The 18620-nt window shown below is 45.7% G+C and overlaps 2 protein-coding genes across 12 annotated transcripts in view; one reads left to right on the top strand and one right to left on the bottom strand.

Moving 5' to 3' along the window:
* The window catches only part of ABI2 (abl interactor 2), a 72507-nt gene extending 66170 nt beyond the window's left edge, over window positions 1-6337 (top strand). For all 11 annotated transcript variants that reach the window (XM_075028260.1, XM_075028261.1, XM_075028252.1 and 8 more), the window contains one exon: window positions 97-6337. In XM_075028260.1, the coding sequence (XP_074884361.1) occupies window positions 97-272 (176 nt within the window). In that variant the 3' untranslated portion in view covers window positions 273-6337. The remainder of the gene's footprint in view (window positions 1-96) is intronic.
* A 4960-nt stretch (window positions 6338-11297) lies between these two features.
* RAPH1 (Ras association (RalGDS/AF-6) and pleckstrin homology domains 1) overlaps window positions 11298-18620 on the bottom strand; it is a 100242-nt gene continuing 92919 nt past the window's right edge. The window contains exon 14 of the mRNA XM_075028249.1: window positions 11298-15224. Coding sequence (XP_074884350.1) covers window positions 13248-15224 — 1977 coding nt within the window. The 3' untranslated portion in view covers window positions 11298-13247. The remainder of the gene's footprint in view (window positions 15225-18620) is intronic.

The raw sequence follows: 18620 nt of genomic DNA, 5'->3' as shown, positions 1-18620 counted from the left end.
GATGCCTCAAACATGGAGAACTTTGTATGAGGTAGGTTGATTTTTTCCTTCTCCTCCCTGCACCTCTCCTAACAGTCATGCTCTGTTCTTTCCTAGTGGTGGCAATCTATGACTACACGAAGGACAAAGAAGATGAGCTCTCCTTTCAGGAAGGTGCCATCATTTATGTCATCAAGAAAAATGATGACGGCTGGTATGAGGGGGTCATGAATGGAGTGACGGGGCTCTTCCCAGGGAACTATGTGGAGTCAATCATGCATTACTCGGAGTGAAGACTAGAGGACAGAACACTGCATCTCCTGCTGCAGGAGCTGTCAGGGCTTCCCAGTTCTCCAACAGCCTCTGGGGCCCCATCCAGTGTAACGGAATGAAGGATAATTGTAACGACCACTCTTTTGGGTTTGGTTCCCCCTCCGCCCCCCCCCCCCCCCCCCCCCCCCTCCATTATAAAACAATAGTGATTTGAGTTGTTTGAACAAATGGCTCTTCCGGCTGCCAGCAGAGGCTATCCTGAGCCATCTGAAGTTGAATTAAGCTGACCCATTCAGATGTAACAAACTCGAGTAGCTGATACTTTACTCGAATTCTGACTTCTTCTGACAGGCTTTGGGATCTGTCTCAGGAATCCTGTGTGCCCTTGTGGTACCACCCTTGGCAGCAGTGCCTGGCGCTTGGGATGTCCTGGATGCTTGCAGTGAAGGGTTACTGGCCAGCGGACACCCCTCCTGTTTCTACACTACACTCCTGTGCAGCTGGAAGAACAGATGTGTGCTAGCTACACTGGGATTTCTACACAGAGCTGTTCCTGTAACTGACTTCCAGATAGTTGGATACATCTTTAGCATAAACACTTCTGCAGCTGCTCTGCACATGTAGGCTGACCACAGGGGCACACAGAGCTGGCTTTCATTCACTCACCTTTCAGTTTAGACAAATAAGATGGCTGCAGCCCAGAGGACCCCCACTCCCGTTTCCTCATCTTTTGAACACCACAGATTTGTTTGTGTTCTGCACTGATGTAAATGTGCTCTTCTCTGCAGTGAGCTGGTTTAAACAGAACTCACAGGTGCCATTGATGGTGAAGGCAAAACAAAGTTTACAGGTCCTCCTGGGGTCTGAGGATAAACTCTAGGGGCTGTGATCTAAGGTTCAGATCTACTCACGCCTGCTTGCACTAGAGAAACTTACCCCCAGCTTTAGTCTTATGCACAATATAACCTTAAAAATTCAATCAGGTATTGTAAATTGGCTATTTTGTACTGGATGACTAGATTTGCATATGTACTGTGAGAGCCCTGTGCAGAGGCAGGACAAACGGCAATTGTCGTCTTCATGTCTGTTGCCAAAATCTCTTCAGTGGAAGTAAAAAGGGCTGTTGTGCGTACTGGTTTCCCATGGAAATCCAAGCAGTAACTAGTAGTAGTCCTAGCTCTTCCCCCAGCCCTCTCCATTGTTTATTATAAAGAAATAGATATTTTGAGCTGTACTGGTGGATCTGGGGTGGAGTAATACCAAGTGAAGGCTCTGTAGCCCCGTGTGTTGATAGTTTGCTTTTTAATCTAGTCTCAGTTAAAAATGCTGCTCAGTGATTCTGCCTAGCAGATCGGTGTAAAGTGATGGCTGTACTAGTCTGCCCTTAGGTAGGACTAAATGTTATCTTTGGGTAAATGTCATGCATTAACAGAGTGAACTGATTAAACCTCCTGTTGCAGTCCTGTTAGCCTGCAAATTGAGCTGACCCCTGTATTGTGAGAGCCTCCTGGGCCAGGGCATCTTCCCAGACAACTTTTGTCTGTCACCTGGCCAGATTCCAGCTGGTACCAACAGTAGCTTGTCAAAGGCAAGACAATGCTGCAGCTGTCTTCTGAGGCCCGTGTGTAAAACAGAGCAGCGCACAAGAGAGCACTACTGGGGCTGGGTTTGTGACGGTATTGGCAAGGGTACAGGTAATTGACCCAATCCCCTTGCTTGGTAATTGGTGCAATATCAGGATGGAGATGCGGGTTTGGTGCAAACCTGGGCAGGGAGGCGCCATAACTGCTCAAGAGGGAGGAAAAAGGAGACAAACAGGTGAGGTGGGTTTGTGGGATATGGATGAATGTGATCACCCACTGTGAGCTTGTGGAAGAGTGCGTTAACTCATGTGACTGAGCATAAGGAACTAGTTTGGTTGAAGCCTACAGGAGGTACAACTTTGAAGAAACTGGTGCGAACGTAAGTTACTTTCTCCCCTGCTCAATCCACAGCTCTGTCACCAAGACACGGTTGTCTTCTTTCTGGAAGCTGACAGCATTACTGTTTGGGATGAGTGTTAACCAGAACAGATACTCTTCTACCTTCCTCTGGGAAAATGTTGGTCTTGCAGCAAGACTAACAGAAGCAGCTATGTTTGGTTCCCTCAGCCCATCATTTCTCTGGGAGCAAGCCTAGAAAAAACACTGGTTATGCAGTCACTGGCATGACCGTTTCTAGTGTCATAGGGCAGGTCTACACTTTTTTGCACAGGGAGGTGGTGCTTGCAGCCCAGCTAGTGGCCTGGGTGATTGAACAGCAGTATGCACAAGCCTTTGGTGCGCACAGGGTGACTTTGTTTTCTGGGACTATCAGAGCTTTCCTGGGTTTTTCTTGCCCTGGGTATGTTTGTGGTAAAGACTGAGCACAGGGTGCTCAAATGCATCAAGTTATGGCAGCTTAGTGAGCTAGTAAATGAGAGCCGAACCTCTCTCCCTGTGCACCCATGCTCCAGCTGGGAGATCATGCATTAGTGAAATGTGTAAGAGCATGCGCTTGAATACTTCTGACAGCCGGGTGGGGATTGTGTGTGATACACACCCATGTCCTTAATCTTCATTCAGCTGGTTGTTCATCTTGCAAGTTTTCTGTGTTGCGAGAGCAGAGCAGTGTGAACTCTAGAATGTGCTGAATGCTTGCCAGAGCTCAGTACAGAAGATGAGGCTGCAAAACCTTGGAAGTGGAATGCGTGAAGCTCCTTTAAAGAACTGGCTCTGGTCTTACGGGCCAGGGGTTAGTCTGGTCCCTGCTGATAGCATGTGGAATTGTTTATACTGCAAGAGCTGCTGTGGATGGAATTTTTGGGTCACCTCCTGCTGGTTTTTATGCTTTATTATGCAGTACTGATGTAAAGAAATTTGTTGAGTTTTATGCATATTTTTTATTTTGTACAGATTTTAATTTTGTGGCTCATTCGGGGATGATGTGATGTAATGGTCATAGACGAGGCCAAGGTAAACAGTCTTTGTATATTAATGTTACATAGATTGCATGCTAGTGAAGTCAGTGAGGGTTGTGTTTCCAGTTTTGTCCCATGTACTTCTCCTTCTCCAAAACCTACTCCTCCCACCCCTTTTTAATTTACATGTTTACTTTAAAAAGGGTGGAGAATGGGGCTGGGAAGAAACACCTCAGTATTTCAAGTAGGTGCACAACATCTCTTCACTGAGTTCTGCTGCCACAGCTGAAGGTGTTCAGCATCACAGGCTGTTGAATCAGCAGTGTGTATGCATGAGAGAGAGGTGGGGGAAGGAGACACTCCAGAATAGCCCAAAGATTGCTGCTGTACGGCCAGAATGAGTATGTTTCTCCCTTTGTGAGAGCTGCCTTAGCCCAGCCAGCTGTTTTCACTGTGCACAGAAATCAGTCAGCATCCTCTAGTGGTGTAGTTTTGCCTTGGTTTGCTGTATCAGAGATGTCTTCCTTGCTTTTGCCCCCAGGTACAAAGCTATTAACTACAGCTGCCTCTCCACCACGTGCCTGTGTGAGAAGAGGTCCAACCAAGTCTGTCCCCATCTAGTGCCGAAGCGGGTTATTTTGGTGCCTTCCAGCCTAAGAGAGACGGCTGAGGTTGCATGTGTCTCACCCATCTCTCCCCCCGCCTCCTTTCTCCCCCCCCCCCTAACATTGATGTTGTTTATCTCGCTGGCTGTTGCAGCAGAGGGCTGAGAGGGGCAGGAGGGGCCAGCAGCAAATTTTATGCTTGAGGATCCTGATGGCGTGCCTGAAGACTTGCTGCCTTTACTGGTGAGACACAGGCAGACACTGATGTGCTGAAGAACCATTGGTCTCACTGGAGGGTAAGAAAGAGGTGCGGCATGACTCTGGGGTAGATGGCAGAGCTTGGTGTGTGTTACCAGGAGGCTGACCACGTTCCTGGGACTTGGCTTGTCCTTGTGATTAGTTGAGTTGGGTGTTCCTGAAAGTGGCTGGAGATTGCTGCTGGTTTGAATCACAGCTCCCCAGTGGTCTGTGGCTGGGTGGCTTACCAGTGGGTGCCAGTAAGGCTTAGACCCAGCTAGTTACTGCTAGAGCAGTTTGTTCTCCTTTCACAGCTCCTGGGCCTTTTCTTAATTTGCTGCCAAGGGTTCTTGGTGACAGCCAAAGATGACACGGGCAGCAATGCAGCTTCTGAAAAGTGGCACTTCTATCTAAGGTGTTTCAGTTGATCATGAAGAGAAAGCGATGCAGCAGGAGGACTGATGTGTCTTTTTTAGCAAGGGTAGGCTGCCTGCCTGGTGTGTACGTGCGAGTTGTTGACTAGAGGTGCAGGACGGTTGTGTACTGATAGAAACTGTTGTGCTTCTGTGGCATCTCCCACCTCTGCTTGATGGTGACTTACATGCTGTGCTCTTCCCAGCAACTTCCTAGCAAGTGCTGCAGATGTGCCTCTCTGCTGGAAATGAGCACTCTTTTTATTAGTTGTGTCTCTGGGCTTCAGGCATAAAGCAAAAGCAAAACTTTCCTGTTTTCCTGTCTGGAAAGGATGGGACTTTGTGCGGGTTAGTAAACTGGGAGCATTTACAGGGCTTCTCCTCCCAGAGGTGGGACAGAACATCTTGCAAAACAGTTAGCATCTGTATTCTCTTCAGGGCAAGTTGTTGGAAGCTGCTAGAGGATGCTTTTGGAAAGACCGTGGTGCTGTGGCTCCTACCGAGAGTGGTACTTGCAGTGGGAGTATAGAGAGTCACTGATGGAGCACAGCAGCATTTTGGGAAGCATTACAAACCCTGTGCAGAGACTTCAATTCCTATGTACGTCAACAACAGTGTCAGTGAGAAATATACAGCAGTGTTGCATTCACTAAGGCAAGTACCCTAATCTCTAGAGATGGTGGTGGTATAAACTGAGCAGTAGCGGTAGATGATGGGCTATAGCTTATGGGGCACCACTTGCAAGAATTCACTGTGCTTACAGGTCTATTCACCTTCCCTACCTTTTGGCATCTCTCAGTATTAGGCACTGCCACATTTTGTGGATAAAATGGTATTTACGCAGAGGTCAGAATAGTGCAAGAAGGGAACAGTTTGTGGGGTTTTGTTTTGGGTTTTTTTTTTTTTCCCCCTAGTAGCTAAAGTCAGTGTGTAGTAACAGTCCTATTGATCTACTTTTTGATTTTGAAACTGCAAGAATAGTAGGACCCCCACATCATGTCCATGGGAGGGTTGCTGAAAGCTTGATGTGGCCAAGGTTTGCTAACTGCTGTTACAAAGAATAATTCACAGACCATGCTGTTCTGCTGCTTTTGTTCAAAAAAAAAAAAAAACAAAAACAAAAAACCAAAACAAACCCACCCACGTATTTTGTGCAATCTCCTGCCCGTGCAGGAAGTGTTTTTTCTTTGGTACTCTAGACATAGTAGTTTTAGTAGCACCTTTGCTTATTACAAAACAGTGAAGTCAGCAGCAGCCTGTTGTCCAGAGGTAAGCCTACACCCAGCATCCTGCTGAACACCGACGTGGTGACTCCGCTGAAATGCGTGCAGTACATTTGTTCCTGTTTCTCTTAAAACGTCAGAAGAATCCTACCACTATTGACTAATGAGGAAGAGCTGTGTACAAATTCATTTCCATTACAGCGCCTTGGTAAAGTGCTGACATGTCTGAGATTTTTTTGTAAAGAACAAGTGCTTCTTTTCACATTTGAAAAAGCGTCTTTTGCAACTTGCATGGACAAGTAATTTCTATGAATTCTCTGGAAATGTCAGTGTCTAACATGGATTTTGTCCATGCACTTTTTTCTGAAAGCAGATACCCCCACCCACCCCCCACCTTTGGTTTGCAGTCAGAGGAGAAGCACACAGTGCTTTTGCTTTTGGCACTGCTGAATGCAGTGGATGAGTGCAGAGCCCACTGTAACTGACCCAGCCCGCAGGACTCTGGGGAGCTGTATGCCGCCAGTAACATTTTATTGTGTGTGCCATTTGAACCACCTTCCAGTGAGTGCAAAACCCAATTTTTAAATTTTTTTAATTGTACTTGGAATTAACTGTTGCTGTGTACTAAACCCTCTTGTTACAAGCCCTAAATAAAAAGAACAAAGCACACACCATGTGTTCGGTGAGCGTGCCACTGCTGCGTCACGTTCCTTGTCTTCGGTTACAGACTTTTCAAAACAGTGAGGACAGGGAGAGTTGCTTGTGTATGCAGGAGCCCTGTCCCAGAGGAGCTCTGAGCACAGCACTACCCACACCAAAGGTATGATCACTGGCATCCAGCCTCCTGCCTTCAGCAGCTCCTCTCCACTTCAGTATGACTGCTCCTTTCCTGTAACCACCACTAATGTAATGCCTCAAATCTCGGCTGTAAAAGCTGATGACTGATGCAGGGCCAGCCTGCAAGCACACCCCAGGAGGAGGCAAAGCTGAATTCCCTACAGTGGGTCCCAGAGAGGGGCTGCAGCAACACTTACCAGCCATCAGCTGTTCTTGCGTGAGCAGAGCTATACAGGACTCTGCACACCTGAGGAAGGAGGCAGATGGAAAAGGTGAGCCTTCACACTGGGGTCCTCTTTAGACCTGTAACTGGTGTGCACCATGTTACTGGTACAGCCAGCTCTGACCCACTGGAAAGAACTGTGCAAAGGAACAATAAAAAGCAATTTATTGAGAGTGAGCACATAAATGGTAACCTATAGGTCATCAGATGATATCTGATCCCTACAGAGGGAACCACTGATGCCCTGAGAACACGATGTGGGGTTCTGAACTCATGAAAAAGGAAAATGGCAAGACAGAGCATTAAAACAGATTATTAAATTTAACTACATCTTTATTGAATTGTGCATATTCCATTGTATAATGATCTATATTGGGTACTCTATAATGTAGTATTTCTTTTTTGTCCTCTCCCATGCTTAAAAAAGTATATTTATACATATATTTATATATATTTATAATATGGCAAAGCTCCCCCCAACCTGAAGCTATCAGTCTAAAAGAGCTTTGATTTTTCTTTTTGGAAAGGGAAGAAGAGGGGAGGCAATCCCATTGAAAGATAAAATGTGCAATTTTCTTTTTAAAGCAGTAAACATGAATGTATTTACAGCACTCAGCACAAGTTTGCTGCACAGACAAATCATCATTGCAATGACACTTTTTTCTTACATTTGCATCCCCAGTATTATACAGAATATCACCAGTGGCTGCTAACAATTAGTGTAAGCCGTAAAACAAACTGCTGCTCCAGTTAATTTCTGGTCCACTGCAGTCCACTAGAAGGAGACCTAAGATTTGCAATTGCAACTTGTGACAAAGCATTTAGTTTTCCTTTTAGAAGTACAAGCTTTATAGTGCTGCACCAAATCAGCAGCAGGGAGCCTTGGGCACAGGTTCTTTGCTAAACTGGCCTTTGCCCCCTCCCCTTGCAGATGTGTAGCCAGTTACCAGTGTTGGTTAAAGGCAATAGGTGCACAACATGTAACAGTGACAGCCCTGTTCTCTTGCCAAACCACTGCTGCACATCAGCAGCTCCTGGCAACTTAGCCTCAGGAGAGGCTGGTGCAAGCACATCTGTGTACCTGGAATTTAGCTCTGAATGCATCTTTGACATCTTGGGGAAGGTGGGAGGAAACTATTTTCCACTGTAGGGAACAGTTGGTTCAATTCCTAAGTCTCCTAGAAGACAAGTTGCCTTTAAGCATTTAAATAAGGGGGGTGTGGATGGGGGTGTGTGTGCTGTCCAAAATCTGTTACTCGAGTTCCTTCTCACTCATTTCCCTCACTAAATCCCTGCCGTGGGGGATTGTGTGTATAGCACTAGTTCCTGTTCCTCCTGTTCTTCCAACTTCTCTAGCTCTTCTCGCCAAAGATACACACCTCCGACACAGAGAGCTCACCGAGTGCCTCGCCCTGTTGAGTGCCTCAGAGCACCAAATAGCCATCAACCCCAATCACTATTTTTCCCATGTTAGTGGCAATTACTTTAATTTACATTGTGAGGCATAAGCATGATGTTGTCACCTCATTTGCAGTTCAGTCCCTTAAACTTTTCAAAACTAGACAAAGCCTCTGACTCACTGGATCACAGTATTAGTGAGCGCTGACCCCTGCAACTGAACACTGGTTTTGTCAGTCTTCATGGGTGTTTTTTTAATTGAAGGAGAAAAAGAATTCAGAAAGGAAAATTACTTCACTTTAGACCAACTGACAATTCCAAAATAAAAGAACACCAGAACATTACAAGAACATCTAAGAGAAACTATTCCCTGTAGTGTTAAATCCTCTCTGGTTTGGAGTCTGCCCCAATTGTGCGAGGGAATGCAAAGCTAAACACCAGGAGCCACAAAAAGGCTTGGGGAAAACACCTCCCCCAAAGAAGTAAGACTCCCCTCACCTCCAAATGAGGAGCACTGTTTGCACAAGTACAAAATCTACACCTTAACAACGAAAAAAGGAAAAAAACCCAACCCAAACTCACATGTTCTGGCTGCATCTACACTACTTCCCGTCAGGAATTTATATTGTTTTCCTGGAGTGCAACTGATTTTTATGTGACTGTATTTGAAATAATACTCATAGTAAAATCCACTTATTCAAAATAAGATTGTAAGAAACAAGTTTACCTGCAATGGGGCCACTGAAGTAAAACAATTTACTTCTATACAGTTTTCTGTAATAAGCAGAAAATTTCTCTTTTGCCCTTCTGCTGTTGAAATGGCACTTTTGGTTCCTTTAACTGTGGAAAAAATAATTTTAACTCAGAGAAAAACAGGCCACACTTATCTCTGAGCTGACTTGAGTTATCTGGTTGCTGAAGGGCACAGAAAGAAGAAATTAGAAAACCTTTAAAATGTGCAAGTCAAGAACAGTAAATCTTAAAATGCACGTGAAAAAACCGCTCCCTCTCCCATCAGACCTGAAACCAAAGTGATCCAGGTACCTTCACTTTGCCTCGCTGATGTGTCAGTCAGTCACTGCTGCCCTGCAGGAAACTGCAGAGTAAGTTCAGGAGAGGAGCTCTTTGGCTTTGAGGTCACACACCAAGTCAGAGCAAGCAGTGGTGGTTTGCCACAGGAGGAAACCACTGCACAGGGTGAAGCAGGAGCTTTCCTCTTCCGCAGAAAATAACGGGATTATTTTATGGTGAGACTTGTGCCTAACCTCCTCCCCCAGCCACAGGTTTTGAAAGACTAGACAGACCCCCCAGCATATCCACCTCAAACATATTACCTATGGGTTGTTTAGAACCCGTGGGGTTTTTTGTTTTTAAAATAATTTCTCCTCTAAGATTACTGCTGATGTAAGAGCCTAGTTTCCCCTTCCAAAGCAACTCCCCGAGACCTGAATTACAATGAAAGTGTTCGAGAAGACTACCTCCCTGCTTTCTACACCTGTGCTGCACGCAGAGAAACCTGGCTGAACAGGAGGGACCCTTCTGCTCACAGAAGTGGATGTTACTGCTGCATGGCAGAGGGGAAACTAAGCCCAAATCTGGAACAGATTAACAAATGCAGCTGTATGCTCTCAGCTGCCTCTGCAGCAGTGGGGCTTTCCCCAACACCCACCTTAGCAAGTGTCAAAGGCCATACGCTTCATCATGTAACACAACTACAGCTGTACTCTTTTAATATTTTAGGATGGAAGCATCCGCTACCTTTGTGTCCAGAGTATGAAACCTCAGCTCTCACATGCTCCTTTTAATAGTGCCAAAAGATTACAGCCCATGTTTGTAGCTTCTTGCTGTGTGTCTGAGATCTGGCCCCTTTGTTTTCTGATTTAAATAAATACAATGGTGCAACAATGAGACCAGTGCGCACAGTGGAAAATAACTTACTTGCAAATAAGGCATAAATATTTACTGTCACAAAACCAGTAAATACACTGGAAAAGCAAGTTACAGTGAGGGGTCTCATAAGCTGAAAAGGCAGCCAGGTTGTCTGAACCACACTGTAGCCAAATTTCAGTTCTCAACTGAGAGACAGCAAGCTGCAGCCACTCACTGTGTTTCTGTATCACTACTGGTTTAGGAAGTATGTAAGTTGTAACAAGAAGGAATACAGGGTGCCACCTTTGCTGACGCTCATTCTTTTTGCTGCAAACTTAAGAGATAAAACTCCTGCCTCCCAGCAAGCTGTGTAGCAGCCTGCAGTAGAAAGCATGGATTAATTGTCTAGGGAGAGATACTAGGTAAACGAATTTGAGCACAGGAAAATGAGAACAAAGCTCAAATGCCTCTGAAGAAATTGCACTCAAACCACTGCTCTGCCGAGTCCAAAGCCCAGAGGTACCCGCACTGAATGAACAAAAAAGGGCTGGAACTGACACACACCAGTGGAGCTGCCTTGGGGGAAAAGAAAAACAGACAGGGCAAGCAGATTCCCTGACTCCTGTCGTCTCGGAGCACACGCTGCGTCAGCCCAGATGCATCCTGCCAGGGAGTAGGAGAATGTGTCCACTTACCTACCGTCAATAACAGCTGGGGAGTTATGACTGTATCTGCACACCTTTTGCTCCACTGGTGGGTATGAGACCCAGGAGCTGCCTACAGTACAAAGCAGCAGGAGGACCAATGTTGAAAATTACAGCACCCATGAATTGCAGTATAGCTTAACAACCTTCCTGTGAAGTTATTCACCAGCTACACTGAGCATGCTTAAAATCAACAATGCAAATGCTTTTAAGGACACTTTATAAGCACAAAAATAGTAGAAACAAAACTTTGTGAACAATTTGAAAGATACAAAAAAGTGCCTTTCCATAGCAGTGCTTTAAAAATGCACACAATGGTATATACTCTTATTGCTCAAAAAAACTAGTCTGAAATATTAAAACAATTTCCAGAGGTGCTGAAAAAGATTTTTAAAAAATCATATGAAACAGGTCAGCAGAGACAGCACCATTAATTTTTCTCTTTTTGTGATGTACTTATTTAAAACTATATAGTTATAGATGTGTCGTTTTCCCCCTCTAATTAGCAAAGCTTTTTTCCTATTCATAAATTATTCACAAAGACATTTATTTTATTATTTAGATTTTTTTAAAAACTTTATAAAAAAAAGGAATGGGGGACTGCCAATGATATTTCTTAAATCTATCAGCCTGAATTACTCTCATGAGAGATTAGTTTACATCTTTTGTACATGCTTGAGGATACTGTCAGGTCAAGCTACTTCCTTTGTTTCATTCTTTGGGGGGAAGGAAAGCATTTAATATTTGCTTTTGGAGAAAAGGTAAACAAAGACTAAAATCATTTGCCCTCTGAGCCTTGACAGTATCCCCGTGGTGATGAGGGAAGTTCTAACAACCGAGGATGGGGTAGGTACAGTCCAAGTATTTCAGCTACTTTACAAAGGTTGTGTACCACTACCCTGTAATGAACATGCATGATACATAGGACCACTTAGGCTAACTACGCTACCTTATCACAACCTCTGAATACGTGGGTAAGACCGTACAATCAAGCTACGGAAGAACAAGAAAAAGGACTCTAGTACTCAATCTGGTGATTGACTGGCAAACAAAAAACCCGAAGCAAATACGATAGTCTGTTTCCTACTCATATGGGCCCTTAAATTAAATTATTAGCAAATGCTATTGCCTCTCAAGGTTGAGGTTTTTTCCAGTCTTCTCCCTTGACTGCTAGAAGTGCCAACTTTGGAATTAACAGGTTTATGCATTGGTTGCAGTCTCTGGCGGGTCAAAGAAAAGAGAGAGAATTCCTACCGCGCTTGGCCTGAAATTACCACTCCCTTCTCTCTTTCTAGAAGGTTTAGAAAGTTTCCTGACAGTTTCTAATGAATTACAAACAATACTTTCTTTAAATGTTTCTAGATACTTGTTTTTGTAAAGATAATACATCTTATCAGGCACAGACAAGGTAAGACTGTACGCTGTATATGCTTGTGCGAGAACGTAACACACTCTACAGAAACCTACCTGTTCATTCAGGGAAAGAATTAGATGTACAAATGATGTATCGGCGTGGGTCAGCCTTGTGGGTCAGCATCGATTGCAGGAGTGCTGGCAGCTTTCAGAAGGGGTTAACACAAATATATTCGTCTTGAGCCACAGAAACAAATGATTGAGCCTACTATAAAGTTAGAATGCATAATGGATTGGAATAATATATATTTATCCTACTTACTGCATGGACAAATAACTTTGAAATAATTCGTAGCAGTGTATATTTTTAAACTATTTGGAAGGGAGGGGGAGGCTCTTTATAGTATAAATATATTTCACTCCAGCCCACTATATATAAAAATCTATTTTCTTCCTCAGAACATACTCATTTTCAGTAGTATTTATGACCAGAATGTTTTGGTATGTTGCATCTGTACTTTTCAATCAATGGACAATGTACATTGTTACTGTTCCTAGCAGAACACCTCAGCTCCGCACTATTTACCCACCACAAACTGCGAAGAGATTTGTGGGGTTTTTTTGTTTGTTTTTTCTTCCTTTCTTTAAAGTGCCCCCTACATCTTCATCTTTGTGGTAAGATTTGACTAGTTACAGAGTCCAATTCCAAATAATATAGTGACTGAAACAATAAATACGGTTCTACAAAAACATTCTGGTTATCTTTTATAATTGTGACGAAATAAATCACAATATATTATATACCTACACTTATAATACATGCACAAACATGTCTCACGTGGACAGACACTACAAAAAAATTATCTCCCCCCTCCCCTAAATGCAGAAAAAGTAAGAAAATGGGGTTTTGGTCCGATCCATATGAAGGGTAAAAGAAATTGAAAGGATAAGTCAATGCCTCTCTACCCACCTTTCCCAATAAAATACCAACACCCCCACGTCCCCAGCTTTTTTGGCCTAGCCATGAAAGGGGAATGTCTTTACATTTAGCCTTAGCTACAGTTTGAGATCACCTCTTTTGATGGGGCTACCTATCATACACGTCCCCGCATTCTCTCCAAGTGCGCAAGATCACGGGTTGGCTGATCACGGAGCAGCCCACAAGTCATGGAGAGCACCGGCCCCTGGGGACTGACTACCAGTCCCGCGACAGCTTCGTGTTCTGATCCCTTTTGGGAGGTGCAGGGGGTGGCCCCCTCCGTAACGTTGCATAGCCTGATATATGACTGCCCCCAAAGCTGCTCGTCTTCTGCTGGTCAGCCAGCAGCTCTGGTGGAGGTGGAGGCAGGGCCATGTCGTCCATGGTGGCTGTGGGCTCGGTTCTGGACATTCGCGCGGAGGAGAGCGAGCCGTGCCGGGTGATGGATTTCCGCTGCAGCGTCCGGTTGAGGTCTGCCAGGAATCCTGGCTGAACGCTAAGGCTGGACTTGGGTGAAGTGGGCACTTGTGGGCCAGCTGACCCTGGTGGCTCTACGACCTCCGCCTGTGTCAGTCGAGTGCTGTCGTTCCGCTTGGGACGTGTGGGTGGTGGGGCTTTTTTCACAGATGGTTTTGACCATGCCTGAGGCTGAGGATTGACAACAGCGACTTTTGGGGAGGTGCTGCCTGAAAATACTGATGGGATCTCAACTGGCGGGAGAGGAAGATCTATTTCAGGCGGCGGCGGTGGAAAGTCCGAATCAGACGGTGGTGAAGGGAATTCAACCACAGGTTCCTTCCCAGACACAGCCGGAGCAGGAGCCTTGGCCGGGATCCCTCCTTGCGGAAGGACAATGGGCAGGCTCACCCCAGAAAGGTTGAGCTTTCCTGGCTTTGGAGGGGCTGCAGGAGGTGATGACTCCTTGGAAGGAGACCCTGACGGCTCTGGTGGGTGTGCAAATTTGCTGACAAGGCGGTCCACTGAAGGTCTCTTGGACTCATGGTACTCAGTGGAGCTGGTGGACTTGATGCTGGAGTTCCGCTGAGGTGTTGGAGGTGGTTTCTTCCCTCCAGGGCTTGATGTCTTGCTGGTCTTTTTGACTGGAGACCCTGATTTGTCAGGGGGGGGAGAACCTGCAGAGGAAGCTGGGGAAGGAGGTGGAGGAGGAAACACTAAGCTGCTCTCTGGTGGAGGAGGGGGGAAATCGGGTGAGGGAGCGGAAGCCGGCTGCCATTTGGGTTTTGCCTTCACTGCTGGAGGCGACTGTGGAGCCACGCTCAGCGGAAGGGGTTTCAGAGGCTGGGGCTCAGTGGCAGGTGGGGTGGGAGGAGGTGGGAACTGGCTAACTATCTGTTTCACCACCGACGGCACCGGGGACTGCGGGGATGGAGGCGGCTTCACAGAGAAACTCTGCTGCTTTGGGAACGTTGGCGGGGGAGCGGGGCCGGGAGGTGCTGGCGGCAGCGGTGGCACCTGGGGAGAGGTGACGCTTGGTTGTTTCTTTATTGCAAGGGGCAAGGGAGCTGGCGCAGGGGGGGTGACATGTGTGACCCCTGGTGATGCTGCCTTCCCACTAGGCTGTGGGGGGAGAGCTGCCATGACAGGCTTTGGGGGTGCCTGGGGTGGTGGGGGCGCAGGCACAGGAGGGGGAGGTGGTGGCAACGAAGAGGTGGCAGTGGCAGTGGCCTGGCTTATATTTGGTTGAACCTGATGGATTTTGGGGGGCGGCGGCGGCGGCGTGAACTGTGGCACAGAAGGGGCACAAGGTGCCGGCTTCAGCTGCGCCATGGCCGAGCCCGGTGTGGGGGGAGGCGGGGGAGGCGGGGGAGGCGGCATGACCCCGTTGGGGGGCACCAGTATCTGAGGCTTTCCCAAGGGTGGGGGGGGTGGGGGGGCCTGCTGTGCAGCAGGAGCTTTGGAAAAAGGCCCGCCATGCTGGGCAGCGTTCTGCAGCCTGGTGATGGTGCTGTACTTGACGAACATGGTGGCGGACGAGCCCGCGGATGGGGCAGCCTGGCTGGGGAGGGGAGGGGGGGGCGGGGGAGGGGGGGGTGGGGGAGGGGGGGGCGGGGGAGGCGGCGGGGGCAGCGGGGGGGTCGGCTGCGATGCTGTGTAGGGGGTCCCCACTTTTGTCTGTGCGGACACAGGAGGTGCGGCAGACACGAAGGGCCGACCTGCAGGCTCCATTCGGGCCTATTGGGAAGGGATTTTTAGTGGAAGTGGAAAGGGAGAAAAAGACAGAGAGGGAGGGAGGGAGACAAAGAGATTATAAAGTCAAGGTCTAAATGTGCCTATCATTAAAAATTAAGTGGCAGATTACGGCATGCAGGAAGTATTAGCAAAACAACACAGCAAGAGACAATTCCATACACTGACGAGGCTGGACCATGCACAGTCTGACCGGGCAGGCAGGGAGGGGAGCTGGGAAGAATCAGCGGAGCCAGGTCTGCTCCAGGCTAGGCTGAATGTCAGGGAGAAAATACACCAGCCTTGTCACTTCCGTGGGGCAGGCACCTGCACCCAGTGAGAACTGCTGGTCCTCCTCTGGGCAAGTATAATGACCCAAAGAGAGCACTCCCCAGAGCACCACAGGCCATGACAGAGGACATCAGGCAGAGCAAGAGACTCTGCAGACATCTCCTCAGCGCAGTGAGACTAGAGTTAAACCATACATGGCCTCCCAGAGCATCTGTCAAGCCTTTACATTGGTTAGCTCAGGCCTTACGCTGTTCAGTGTTACAAAATGCAGAGATCCTGAACTGCTCTAAAACATGTAAAGAGCAAGCTCCATGCAGGAATACTACTGACAGCCTTCCACTCCACATGCTCCGATATCCAAGACTGGTAAGGAAAAAAAAAAATTAGGAAAAAGAGGGAGAACTGAGCTTTCCTAGGAAAATTTCCCCAGAAGGAAGTGTTCAGAGAACTGCAAAAGAAAGTCAGCTTGGGAAAGAAAAGCCATAGATGCTACTATTATGTTAAGCAGAAAAAGAAAGGAAAGACAGGGAAAAGCTGACTAAGGGAAGGAAGGAGCAATGGGAAAGCAGCAGGCAATGTTTTAGTCTACTCGTCAGGTTTTGCTCAAGTTAAATTGTTTCTCTAAAACTGCAAGCCTACATTCCTGTTAAAAATTAAAAAGATAATTGCATTACTCAAGTTTAGAAACATCCTCCTAATACAAAGTGATTTGGCTACAAGCCAAGTTGTGAATTTCACAGTGCACAGCATAGAAACATGCAATAGAAAAGCAACACCAAGATGGCAACTGACCACGCTGGGTACCTATACTTCATTAGTAGATACTTTGCCATGTTAGCCCAATTATGCTCATCTGCACTGTATGAGCAGGTTTGCATATTGCCTTGTTCTAAACACAGGTGCACAGAGTTTCTATACGCACAGGACACCACCAAAAGGATTAGAGAGTCAGAAACAACAAACAGTGATTTACAACACACATGGGGTGTGCCTCTACCTGTCACATTAGGTCTGGAAGTCAAGAGTATAAGAGTTCTGGAGCTAAATCACGGTGTTCACATAACAAAACAGGAGAGAAATCTTGATCTCTTGCAAGTGTTAGTCTGTAAATTACCATTCTCCCAATCACCCAGGTTAATGAATTTTCAAGTAGCACCACCTGACCTTAATTGTGCCCTGTATAAGGCACCACCTGTGTGCTGACCTTAGCTGTGCTGAGCTTCACTTTTGACACCTGAGACAGCAAAAGGCAACAGGAAAAATAAAAGCAGCATAAAACAGAGAGGGAGACCAAGGCATAACAGAATAGCTATCCCTTAATGGCAACACCTCAGAGAATCTTCAATTTGTCACTTAAAGCACACACAGTGAGCACACATTTTGATGCCTGCTGTAGCATCCCATTTGAAATAACATGTTCAAAATCTAACAAGCAAAATGAGACATAATGTGATCTTCACTGCCCATCTTTGAAGAATGTGAACAGATGAATAAAGTATTCTTTGGGCAAACAGCAATCTTTCAAAATAGGAAGTGGACAGATTACCTGCATTTTGGGAAATGTGGGGTTTTTAATCTTGGATATACTTGAAACAGGGAGGAATTTTCCTCATATCCATTGAAGACAGTCATTTTCACAGTGAGCAAATTAAGCACCCAGGAGACGGAAAAGAATATTGTGCATCTCAGGAGGGGGAGCTCCTCCCATCTCCACAAAATCAGATTAAATTTCCACAACCAGAAACATATTCAGTGATACTTTGTTTATAGAAGAACTTTGAAACAGATCATTGTCCTTGTTCATCCTTATAACTATGTGATGTCCTTCTGTGTATTCTGAAAAATTACCTGTTGCATACTAACAATTCAGATTTGTAACATGCATCTTCATGACTATCTGAACTCTCAGAAATGCTATAAAAAGACTAGTATCCATTTTTTTAAATAACAACTGTGCTTTTTTTTTTTTTAGCTGTTTTTCCTAAGAAAATAAGCATTTGCAATTTAACTCTTTGCCATCTCTTTTCCTATGCCAGTTGCTTTTGGATTGGTTAGCAAATTTCAGTCAAATACGACAGACTGCTAGAAATCTCAATATATTTTCAACTTCAATAAATTGTTGTGAAGTTACTGGCACCTGGTAAATGAGGGAAAAGCAGACATAACTCACCCATTTTTAACTTGTTGAGCAGTTAGCCACTGGCCAACCAGTACAACATCCTGGCTGGCTGGCCAGCCTCAATGTCATCTCCCTGCTGAGCCAAAGCATGCTCTGTTCTGCCCTGCTTGCTGAGGGGGATGAGACAAGCGTAACAAGGGGGGAGAGAGCTGCTGCAGAAGGGGAAGGGACATGCTGGACAATTCTCCATTAATTCTGCCACTTGCAGCAACCTGCCCATATGAACTTCTTGAGCCAGGTTTGTCACCAGAGCACTGTGGAATGACTACCTCTGAAATAACTGTTTGGAGACTAATCTGCCTAAATCAGCATGTCTCAGTATCACTCCAACTGCAACTACCTTTTAATGTAAATTACAACTTTTTCAACACTGTTGTTTCCTTTCTTGCCACTCAGTTTAACATTTTCCACTGCCAATCTAATTTATTAGTTAAGTTCCTTTGGCCAGATCTGTACAGGATAAAAAACCCCATGTACTGTAGTTTCACTGAAGGTAAATCTGTCACCAATCTAATCAGAATTTTTTAATGTGGCTTCAAATTGTAATTTTACGTGGTTCATTTTCTTTGGATTCTTTGGGAGTTTTAAGGCAATCCATTCACCTGTGTTACACATGAGGAAGAGAAATATACCTTTTCTTAGATTTGTGCATAGAAAGGAATTCAAATTGATGAAATCTTGAAACATGGATGGCCCTCAACAGGGAGCAGTCTGAATATTTTATTTTTAAAATGCCTTTAATCAGATAACATAAAAATTCTTGGGGTTTACTTAAATGAGCAATTGCGAACAGCACTATGGACTTGATAAAAACAACAGTGGCCCCATTGTGGTAAACTTCAAACTCTTCTCTAAAAGCTCACAGACAGTGTAACAGCAAGATTTTCACATTAAAACCAAAACTTTAGGGAACAGTAACATTACAGTTCTCA

Source organism: Buteo buteo, chromosome 5, assembly GCF_964188355.1.
Source record: "Buteo buteo chromosome 5, bButBut1.hap1.1, whole genome shotgun sequence".
Classification (NCBI taxonomy): Eukaryota; Metazoa; Chordata; class Aves; order Accipitriformes; family Accipitridae; genus Buteo; species Buteo buteo.
The sequence above is the reverse complement of the archived record's forward strand: the minus strand, read 5'-3'. Positions and strand labels throughout refer to the sequence as shown.